The sequence below is a fragment of the Topomyia yanbarensis genome, chromosome 3 (genome assembly GCF_030247195.1).
Source record: "Topomyia yanbarensis strain Yona2022 chromosome 3, ASM3024719v1, whole genome shotgun sequence".
Classification (NCBI taxonomy): domain Eukaryota; kingdom Metazoa; phylum Arthropoda; class Insecta; order Diptera; family Culicidae; genus Topomyia; species Topomyia yanbarensis.
The window spans coordinates 120,165,289-120,177,365 of record NC_080672.1 but is presented as its reverse complement, the minus strand read 5'-3'; the positions used below and the strand labels follow the sequence as shown (position 1 = coordinate 120,177,365).

The 12,077-nt window shown below is 34.6% G+C and overlaps 1 protein-coding gene across 3 annotated transcripts in view; it reads left to right on the top strand.

Moving 5' to 3' along the window:
- LOC131693969 (homeobox protein extradenticle) overlaps window positions 1–12,077 on the top strand; it is a 118,516-nt gene that overhangs the window by 31,493 nt on the left and 74,946 nt on the right. For all 3 annotated transcript variants that reach the window (XM_058982281.1, XM_058982282.1, XM_058982280.1), the window contains exon 2: window positions 7,105–7,358. In XM_058982281.1, the coding sequence (XP_058838264.1) occupies window positions 7,115–7,358 (244 nt within the window). In that variant the 5' untranslated portion in view covers window positions 7,105–7,114. The remainder of the gene's footprint in view (window positions 1–7,104; window positions 7,359–12,077) is intronic.

Genomic DNA, 12,077 nt, shown 5'->3' with positions numbered 1-12,077 from the left:
AATTAAAATAACTGTATCAAAGACTACGTATATGGCCAACTAACTAGTCCTAAGGACTGTTGAAAATTATTTGTTCTTTGTTGAATTGTCACGATGCACAGTGGCACGACGAATGGCAAAACCCCTAAAATCAATGTCTTATAATTCTTTTGCAAATACACAGGTATTTTATTTTTCTCTTGGCTTGATTTTTTTTTAGTTTTTACGACAATCGGATGAAAAATGACTTTTTAACATGTTGTTGAAGCAAGTTATGTCGAGCATTTATGTTCAATTCAATTAACCCTGCGGCACTCGTGCGAATGGCTCCCCGAATGAGTAGCCGCTGGTGCTGAAAGTATTGCACTAAATACAACGGCGCGAGTGCCGGAGGGTTAATAAAAATTGTTCATACCTTCAAACTTTAAATGGCGATATCTGTGGAACTGAGCTTTTTGTACAGAAATCATCCACGTTTGTTCTAAATCAAAAGAAGCTGTTTGCGCATTAAGGGCACAAAACTTAAATTAAGTTTGATTATTTAGTGTTTCGAATTCATCTCGCCAGTAACTAACACCAACTGGGTGTCTAGTACGACGATGTATCTATACTAGTACCCAAGTTAGCACTTGTTAGGTACACACTTGGGTACTAGTTTAGATACATCGTCTAACTAAACACCCAGTTGGTGCTAGTTACTGACGAGATGAAATCGAAACACAAAATGATCAAACTTATTTTAAGAAAACCTATTGAGCCATTCAATGTCATATCAGTAATTTATCTTTAAACGTCTTACGATTTTTGAGATAGTCACCCATGGGCAGAGTTACAAATATTCAAATTCATTGAATGAAAATTGATCATATTTCGCCGTATTCATTTTCAATATTCACTGGCGCTATCGAAAACATTAAACGAACCAACAGTTAATTCATTCAATGCAGGGGTAGCATTACGCATCTCGATTCGATCAAAATTCTATCGACTCGACCTTGTTTCGCATTATGTATTTCGAACCGAGCTCGAAAGTAAATTTTCGTTCGAGTTCGCTCGAAGAAGTATTTTTTTTTTTTATTTCAATTATAGAGGTTTTAACCTTAAGGTCATTCGCCTCTTCGGGTTAGAAAAATCTCTTAGGAAAAATTTCTAACCCTATGTGCGGGGTCGGGACTCGAACCCAGGTGCGCTGCGTACAAGGCAATCGATTTACCAATACGCTACGCCCACTCCCCACGAAGAAGTACTAGATTGTCGAGAAGTGTTGGCATTATGGGACCATAACAATCGCACTCGAAAGCGACTCGAGTCGAACGTATTTGCTCGATAGTTTGATTGCTGTCGACTGTCGTTCGAGATTACGATTTGAGTTTTTATTTCATGTCATTCTTTAAATTGGTTAACAATCGGAATACTTAGAGGATATAAAATTACCAAAAGGTGTAAAAAGCTCCCACGTACTTTGAGCTACTTTATGTTATATCTATTTTCACCATCAGGAACATACTTTTTTGGAGAAAGTAATACTAAATATTGATGATAAATTATCCTACACCAAGTAATAATAAAAAAAGTGTTAAAACAATCGCTATTTAATAGATGTATAGAATCACAATCATTTTTGATTTCAAAGTGGTGATTTAAACATTTTTATATTCTAATTGATTCATTTGTTCCTGACTATACCTCAATTGTTTTCAATGTCACAATATAGCCTTGAATTCAATACCATAATGTACGTTTTATACACAAACAAAATTAGGTATCATATCATCATTTGTATTAAATGAAAATACAGAATATTATCTTATAACGTATGCGGAATAAAATTTGGACAAATTTCAAAAGACAATTTTTTTTGTAGAAAACCATTTATTAAATGTTCTCTCAATATAAAAATATTTGTCAGCTTTTTAACTTAATGTAGAAAAAATTTGAGCTCATACGAGAAGCTTTACGACAGTTTGCAAGAACTTTTTGCAAAGGAGTCGAAAAAATTGATGTTGGCATATTTTTAATTTCTTTCTTAATTTTGATTATCATTTTTGTTAGTTTTATGTCGAAAATTATGAGCATTTACTCTCGGCTTCATATTATCCCCGAAAAACCTCATTTGGACGCAGTTGTGGTACATTTGGAGGGATATCAGCCTTTTGTACAAAATATACACCATAATCCTCCAATGCGCCAAAACTTTTTTTGGCATAATAGCTAAGTGCCAGATTGGGCGTTCACTGCCATTTTGTTCACATGGTATCTCCTAGTGGGTCGAAATTAACACTGGATATTTGAAATGAGTGTGCCTAGAGTATGACGTTTAGTATGGTGCTTTGCGCAGGGTTGCATTTTTGTTTTAATGCTGGAAGCGTTGTCCAAATTTTATTCCGCATACGTTATAGCAAAGAACTTTGAATCAAATTGAATTACTAACAAATTTGAATGCATCAACCGATTAATAATTATGCCATCTACAATTTCTGGAAATACTTCATTTTGATTATGTTCTCGCTGTCTCTAGTTGTGTGCTATAACAAAATAATTAATTAACAAGTACATGGAAAACCCCACAAACACGAAAATGAATTTTTGTCTTGACTATTTCAACTAAAAATGGTTATTTTAACGAACTAGTTTTTAAATTTTTGCGTCATCACTTGCTAAAAAAAATGTTGCTTTTGGAAGCTATCAGTTTCCTGAAAAAACCCTGAAAACAAAAAATTTAATGCAAAATTTTTAAGCCATTTTTATTGAAAAGGGCTGTTTGCTCGCTATGATTATTTTCCAAAAAATAACTCATTCTGCAGATAATACATTCCATCATGTGACTGAGGTCCGAATACGAGAAACTACCGGCTAGGCATTTCGATGTTTCGGTGCTTCAACTTAAACAGCGAGATATATTAAAATTTTGTGGTAAGAAGTTCATGAATACAGTTATATCAAACTAAAATAATGCCCATGCATTGAAAAAAGGTGGTGAGGGTGAGAGACGTCAACAAATTATGAACATGTTTGGGTCATTTTATTTACCACTATCACTATTTTTATTCTGTGAATTTAACGCTCATCGGGAAAAAACAAAACAAACTGCACTTTGTTGGTTTACACTGAAAAAAATCTTAGGTGGAATTAAAATTATCCTACGATGAACAAAATCATTACTCGTTTTCTGCAACGTAGCATTTCGGTGCATTGTAAATAGTTCGTTTCGTCTAATTCACGAACTGAAAAATCTTGATGAACGAAAAGTTGAGTAGTTTTACATATTTAATGTACGGGTTATTCCACGTCAAATTTACAATTAAAATTAAATTAAAATTACAACCACGATTTTAATTCCCACTAAAAATTCTTCTTGCATTTTTAACACAAAATTATTGACATCGATTTTTTGTTTTGGCTGTATACGAATTTCAAGTTATGAGCTTTTGAATTTTATGAATTGGAGCATTTTTCAACCACTGATAACTCGGAAACTCTTCGTTTTACCGAAAAATTTATTAATAATAAAAAAGTGAATTTTCGAATAAGCTCACCAATAAAAATCTGATATAGTTTTTTTGTTATTTATGTTATTAATTTTGCAAATGTTAGAAAAATATTGAAAAAACAACCTTGAACTAATAAGTTTTTTATTCTATGAAAACATTTATAATCATATTGAGAACCTTATTACTTTACGAGATATTTCAATTAAAGCTCGCCCATAACATGGCGTTTAATGTAAAATTGCCCTTTTTAATGTTATAATTGTAATTTCTCGCAAAATATTTTGACACTGCAAAATTTTTACACAATATTTTTAACATGATTTTTATTATTTGAAGAAAAAATACGCGAAAAATTTATCCTACTTAAAAAAAACTCAATTTTTCCGGCAAGCTCATGCGAAAATGCAACTTTTTATATTTAATATTTTTCCATGCTTTCCGAGCTATCAGCGATTGAAAAATGTTTAATTTTTCTAACTTTAAAAGTTGAAAGCTCAAACCTTGAGGTAAATATTATATTCAACCATAGCAAAAATACCTGTCAAATATTTTTAGCTAAAGAATGCAAGCAAAAAATTTGGAATGAACTAAAATGTTGTTTGTAAATTTGACGTTGATTGGCCCGTACGATGCATAAAAGTTATCATCGGTGACTAAACTATTTTTCGTGAATGGAAAGAAATGATTCATTCTTTTATTAATCGTTTTATATAGTATAAATATTTTTGGAAAGGGTAAATTTATTTTTGGTACATAAAAGGAAAAAAATCGTATTTCCATATTACATGGGATCTTTTTGGGTCGATGTTTGACAACATCGATTTTATTTCAAAGTCCTCATCCCTATTGTGATTAGAAAAAATTGTTATATTTGCGAAACTTATCCATATATATATTACGATAACAAGCAACTAAATACTAAATAAATTAAATCAATGCCTATATTTTACCAAAGTTGGTTTTATGAAACTTATTCGTAGCAGAATTTAAAATATTTTTTCTCAGTGTATACTCTTATTTGACAGTTTGCGCTCGAACAGGCAGTCGAAATCTAGTACCACAATCTAACAAGCTCGAACGCTTGGTCGAATGTGATACGTAATGCCGCAAATTAGTCGAAACGACTTCAAAACGTTTCGAATCGAGTCACTCGAATCGAGATGCGGAATGCCACCCCCAGGTTTTCATTCGTCTCCTATTAATTATTGCACGAAGCGGACATGCAACAACTAATCAAATGCATCAGAGTAGACCCTGCCACAATGTAAGCGATGATAATTATTATTTTATATGCTTTACCAACATTTGAAAACATTTACCTAGATAATTAGAGAAACGTTAATATTATTGAACGAAGTTCAACTGAATGAATTACATGGATTTTTGAATGAATATTTTTTTTCTATTCACAGTCTATAGTCGCAGTAAGTTAATTTTCAGCCGTCAAAACAGAGCTTTGATTTTTTTTTAATTTGGCCCATAGGTTACTTATCATGAGTGTGACTTAAAACTTAGTATAATTTCAAAATATTTAGGCTTCATTTTGTGCATTTTTGCGCTGACGTTTATATAGTCTTTGGATTTCGGACTCCTATGTATCGTACACTTTTTTCTCAGAACAATCCGTTCAATGTGTCCTGTCGTAATTTTAACCTGTATGATTTTAACACAACTAAGACTACTTTTAAACATAGAATTAGTAATAATTAAGGAACTACGAATACTGCGAAGACCAGTACAAATAAAATACCCATATAGAGACGGTCCGTTAGACGCTCTGTTGCCCATTAGAGTGGGACATGGTTATATGAAAAAAATAAAATTTGGCTCCGAGTAACTTTTTGGGTCCCATTTAGCTCCCAGAACAACTCTGCAAATTTTTTGCTCGATCGATGAAACTATATTTTTGCGCCCACGGTTTAAAGTTTACATGGGATTTCGTATGGGAAAATTGTTTTTTGCAAATTAATTCTTCCAAGAGTCGCCCGTTATCTTCTAAAAATAAGTAGATGTATGATTTTTATAGGAAATTTGTCAAGTAAACAAAGTCTAGAAGACTGAAAAATAATCTGATGCTTGTGGAAAAAGATATTAAGCAAAAACCGATTGATGTCCTGAAGATTGATGAAAATTTCACTTTTCATAGCATCACTGCTTCTGACGGTCTAATTGTATATAAATTTTTAAAACTTTTTCTTATTATGTACAAAAGAAGCCTCAATTTATCCCTTAAAACCTTGCGAAGTGGCCAAATAGTATAGATAAACGATTTAGACACATTAAGAGAGGATTTTAATTAATTAAAATTGCGTATAATTGGACAACCAACTTGCTTAATAACTTTTTTCTCAAGCGTCAGATCGTTTCGTGGTTTTCGAGACTTTGTTTCTTTATATAATTTCCTATTAAAGCCACATAACGATTTAATTTTAGGAACTAATGGATGACTACTGGACGAATTATTTTGTAAAAGTTAATTTTCCCATACAAAATCCCATGTAAACTATAAACAGTGGGCGCAAAAATATAGTTTCACCGAGCGAGCTAAGAATTTGCACAGTTGTTGTAGGACCCAAATGGTAACTAAAAAGCTGCTCGGAGCTGGAATCTAATTTTTGTCCCATCCTGTTGCTCATAAGTCCTCTTACAAATTGGTTGCATAAACAACATCATATTACTAAAAAATTGTGATTTGTGCTAGTTTTGTCAACCATTTCTGCTATCCGATTTGATTGGTTACTATTATTAAAGCGTATATTAACCCTTTAACCCTCAAAAAGACTAGGGATCTCAGAGGCCCGGCTATTTATAGTTCTCTACTTTCAATGAACTTAACATTTAAAAAAAAGATGATCGAGCGTTTTCGGACTTGCGATTTTCTCACTGAGAGTCTTCAAATGGGTTTACATAAAAATAGCCGACAAAAGTAATTATGGAATTTCAAAATTGATAGCAGAAATTGATTTAACGATCAAAAATTAGTTAAAAACCAATTTTTAGCCGCACCATTTTTTATAATTTTGTCACAACTTTGCATGGAGAGGTGCCAATGTGCGCGGTAATATGCACTAACGAGCATTCACGTAAATGCCATTACATATATGCACTGAGTCTAAAGTTGACGCGAGCTGTTAGTTACAAGCTTAACCAATTCTTTCCCATTTCAAAACAATTCTTTCCGTTGCGCCTTCTTTTAAATTATAAACTAACCATCTACCGAATCAAATCGAAATGTAACACGACAGTTGCATTGCTTAAGTTCAATTAACTGCCTAAGACTGACTTGAACTTGGATATCGCAAATATATTATTAAACGATTTAATAACAATGTTAAACACATTTCAGCGTTTGCGTGCAAAAAAAAAACTAACAATACATGCAGCCTAATTATCATTGAATAAATTTCTGCATCAGCCTTGCATCGGCAGTCTGGAAATGTTGATCCTCGTACACAAAACTGACCGGCGAGAGGAGCGCTCCCAATGTTAAAATTGATACAGACCGATGGTAAAATCCAACTGCTTGATCCGACCAGTCGTGACCCTCCCAACAAGTTCATTCCGCAAGTTCTGATTCATTCCGCAATCTTTCTGTCAAATTCTAAATCCAATCTCACCTGTTTCATTCCCGCAGCACATCCGAAATGGAGGACCCGAACCGGATGATGGGGCACGGCCTGGTGCCGCCCAACTATGGCATGCCGACTAACGACGGCCAATCAGTAGACAACGATCCCCGCCGGCAGGACATCGGTGAAATTCTGCAGCAAATCATGAACATCACGGACCAATCGCTGGACGAGGCCCAAGCCAGAAAGCACACGCTCAACTGCCACAGGATGAAGCCGGTTCTGTTTGCGGTGCTGTGTGAGATCAAAGAAAAAACAGGTTAGTGGAAAAATCATGTTGAGTAGTCGTGTCGTAGCATGAAAGTACGGGCTATCTTATCTTCTGGTTTGTTTTTGGTATCGTTTGCCCTTTTCATTGCCGTCGGATTTTGAGCCCTCTGTAATGGGTTATCTTGATTATTGGCGCTGTTCTACGACACAAGAATAGCTCATTATCATCCGGAATTGGTTCCAGCTTTCAGTTTTTTTCCTCACTGAATTGGTTTCATTTCTGTTATCAGAGCAATAATCTGAATAAACTATTTATGTATCGAAACAACAAGGACATCGCTTTTGTCAAGGTACGAATAAATCGATTTAAATTCTGAAAATTTCGAACCTGCACCACCGGTTGTAAAATTTATTATATTGATTCGCTTTTCGAAAAAAAAAGAATCAAACATTTACCCCGGGTGGAAATGCCCAAAATCGGCTACGGTGTGCTCCAGCTACTCATCGATGGGGTGGCGACGCATGATCCAGATTTGCATAACAATACTCATTTTCATATATGCATATATCATATCGACCGGCAGCTCCATTTGCGCTTCTACGTCTGATCCCCCCTCGTTCTGTATCATCCCAATCGCCTGTAGATAGGTATACCCTACTCCCCCACATTAAATGTATTCTCATTTTCGTTGTCTCGCTCGCTTGAAGCCACAGTGTTATGAGGCAGTGGCATTTTCGATGCCCGTCCGATTCGTCTGATCCGAGGCAAGGCGTTGGATTGTTTCAAGCGACGACGCCTTTGCGTTTATTTTCAACGGATGTCTTGATGAGAGAACGACTCCATGCCTCCAAAAGGAACCAACAAAAAAAAGACGGAATAAGTTTCTTTTCGAGATGTATTCAATTCAGCATGAAACTAATTAGCATAGTTAATTATGTATATCAGCCAGCCCGACCAGACTCAGGGCAAGGGAGACATTCGACCTGTCGGTGTTTCTCTCACTCTCTGTCCCTCTGATTCTTGGTGATTCGATAACGAAACTAATGGTTTCTCCTATAAAATAGTGCAGCAGCGGAGGGGTTCGATAGGTTTAGAAAATAATGATGGCTAGAGATTTCCTTGGGTTTAGCACATACTAAATGAATTAACTTTATTATTCTATTGGCCATTAGAAAAGTGATTACTATGACTAATTTTCGAAAATAGGAACATTAAAATGATTAATTTGCAAGGCAGTTTAGGTGAATATTTTCCGGAAGTGAATTTTTTGCTGTAAGCTCTGAGAAGAAAAGTTTAGGTAAAATTGGTTCTCCTAAGCGTAGAATTTCCAAGTAACAAAATACGTTGCGAACAAAAATTTATATTTTCAATGGTAGACTAAAACGAGCAATAAAAAGTTCTAGCAATGCGTAAATAGATAGTGTGCTTTTACAGTTTATATTAAGCTTTCCAAATGATTTTATAATTGGGCTGCTGATGGCCGACCGCATTTTTAAGCCTGTTTGAACATCGGTATTGTTATCACATTAACAACAACAAGTGTCGAACTAGCATTCCATTTTATTCTGTATACTTTGGAATGACTAAGGGATGTACATTGATGGATGGTTTGCTATTTCCAGACAGTAGCAGTAGCTTGCTTTATTTATATTTATTTCCCGTCGGTCTTCGTCGTCACTATGTGCCTACCATCTTCAGCAGCGAAATGACTCCACCGTGTGGAGACATAATCATCTGTTGATTCCTTTTATAATTTCCGTTTGTCCCGATCAATAACGGAGTATCGGCTTAAGGTGGTCACTTTATACTTCCTTACTGCTCAATACACTTAATGGAATAAATATTTAAACCAGTGTAGCACAATTTCGTTGATGATCTAATGATATGAGTTTGGTTCGAATATTTTTAATTATTCCCGCTAACGACCTTTTCATTCCAAGTACCTAGCATCAAAATTAGTCGTAACGCTAATTTGAATTGCTATATCTCTACTGATCTACAAACAGCTGCTTAAAATTATAACCCAAATGGATGCCCCATGATCGCAAATCAGTCCCATAAAGATAGGAAATTCCATAGAAAACGGGACAAATATGCGATCATGGGCAGTGTAGATTTGTTTAGATGGGGTTACCAACCATCACTATTTTAAAGAACATGTCCTTTATTTCGATGATTTAGGGTGGCGTCCTTTATTTTACCTCAAATATCCTTCATTGTAGTCTCAAACCTAGACATATTCCTATATTTTATTGAATAAGTTAATTTCAAGAGAAATAATTGTTTTCAATCACCACGTTTTTATTATTTTATTTTGTATTTGATTATATTGTTTAGTCTACATTACATTTCTAATTCAGTATATTGCTTGTTCAGTCACGAGTGGTGACTTTTCATCCCTATGGCTTATATGATTTGGGGGCTTACTATTAAAATATAATATGCTTCCACAGTTTGGTGATTTTTGCAGTAGGAAGTTTTAAGTCTACTTGTCATGTGCATAAAGGAGCTGAACGAATCTTAAAAACTAGCTCATAAACTAGAAAGAGAGCTAATCGTAGCAATTTGTGTTTGCAACAGTTTTTGTCGGAAATAGCATATAATACTCTTCGTCATAATTTCTAACGTTTCTATGTTTACGAGTCTGTGCAACTCGTTTATACTAAACCACGGGGGACGATTCAAAATCATTTTATGCACATTATGCACCCTCAAGAAGTTGAAAAGTTCGCCTTCGTGCGTCTTAACGAACGAGCACTCCAACTTAATAAATTTAAGTGAATATTTAAAGTCATTATTAAACTTTAAATTCATTACAATTTTGTTAGCAAAACACAGTTTAAAAGGCTTCAAACATGGAAATACAATTTAGCATTGCAGTCATCAATTGATACATTGATTGCCGAAAAAAAAATCAATTTTTCGTTCGTAATGCTACCTTAATCGGTTGGAGCAACGGAAGCATTGTGTGAAAATGAAATTGGAGACATGGTAGTCTGCTGTCTTAAAAAAGTTTTGCAAGATGGGAGATGCGAAAAGCATATTAATCCTGCACACTCATTTCAAAAACCCGACACTGGCCTGTCGATCTCAGCGGCATTTTGTTTCAAAGTCGAGCTATTTGTGCAGCGTCTTGAGTCATCTTTCGAGTTTTTTTTTCAACTTCCGCCTGATAATCAGAGGTGGGTAAGAAAACCAACCGGTACGTACATACACTAGTATTGTTCTCAAAATCTCAACACGTGTAAACGAGTGATGCACATCGTATTCGGTTTAGATTTCGTTCACACGGTAAACGATAGAAAAACCTCCACCGACTCTCAGTTTATAAAACCAAACCGAGCCACTCAGCACCGTTTACATGTGTGTACGAATTTGAACTTGTGTTGATGTATTCTCAGCAGCGGTTTCGGTTTGGCTTTAGAAAACCGAGCCTGGTTTTTTCTGTACAAGGTGCTTCGGTTGAATGAAGAAGCAGTAAATTTGTCTGCAGTGCTGCCGAATAGACAACTGAATTGAGTTCAATTAGTTGTTGAGAGTCAATGGAGTAATATCGATATGGCTGGTTCTGAGCAGTTGTTAAAAGTTCAACAATTGTTTAAATTGAAATTAAATAAAACAATGAAATCAGCGATGTCAATAAAATAACAAAAACAATAAAATCAATTAAATTAATGCAATCAATAAAATTAATTAAATCAATTAAACATGACTTGAATCACTTGAAACTTCACATTAACACTCAATGCATTCAAAGTGGCCTGTATTTATATCGCCAATAGTCGTATCAATGAGATCTTATCCACGTCTGGTTGCGCTGGTTAGGCGATTCTCGAATAATCTCGAGCACACACTCGCATTTTGTATACATATATCCTTATTATTACTGCTACGGCGCATCGTATTGATACATCTATCCTTGCACAGAGGCAATTGCGTGTATGTGTGTGTTATTTACATATGGTGAGCAACTCAGACGCAAGTTGGGGGAAACTCACGATTAGGTTCTTATTTACTGAGTGCTGGTAATACGCATTTCTGTTATTTTTGCTGTTACTGTACATCGTTTTGAAACTTCTAGAAGGTTTGGTCGCGAACATTCGAGTTTAGAGAAAACTACCACTAAATTATTCAATTACAAAAAAACTTAATTCATTGAGAACAGCAACCAACTAACGAATAGCAAAAACACTTTCATTTTATAGACCGCCATTAAAAACTAAGTTTCTTTAAGGAATAAATATTTCCGGCGATACCAGCCGATGTGTGTATGTAAATCTACTGCAGAACAATTAAATTTTTAAAAAATGTTGCGCAATAATTTGAATAAAAAAAATTGTTCACATTGTGTCCAATCACGAAGTTGGCTGTCTCATTATAACAAAACATGTAAAACGACCTTCAATCATTAATGTGGATATTGGTCCACAATATAACCATGCTAGTTGTTAAATCATCATAAATAGGCCGCCATTTTGAATTTCTAATTTACGATGCAATTCAAGTTTTGTTTCCTTGGAAATATATGCCTATTTAAATATGCATGCTTTTAAATGCTAAATCGTCGTGAAAATAACACCATATTGGGATGCAAAATGACGACGAATAACAATTTGTAATCTCTACACAACTTTTCGATATCAAAAATACCCTTGTTTCATGATATTTTTTACCATTAAAACGTTATTGAATACCAGTAGTATTGAATATAGCTCGCCATTTCAGATTTTAAATGACGGCAGGCGTCAATTTGCGATCTTTTGACAT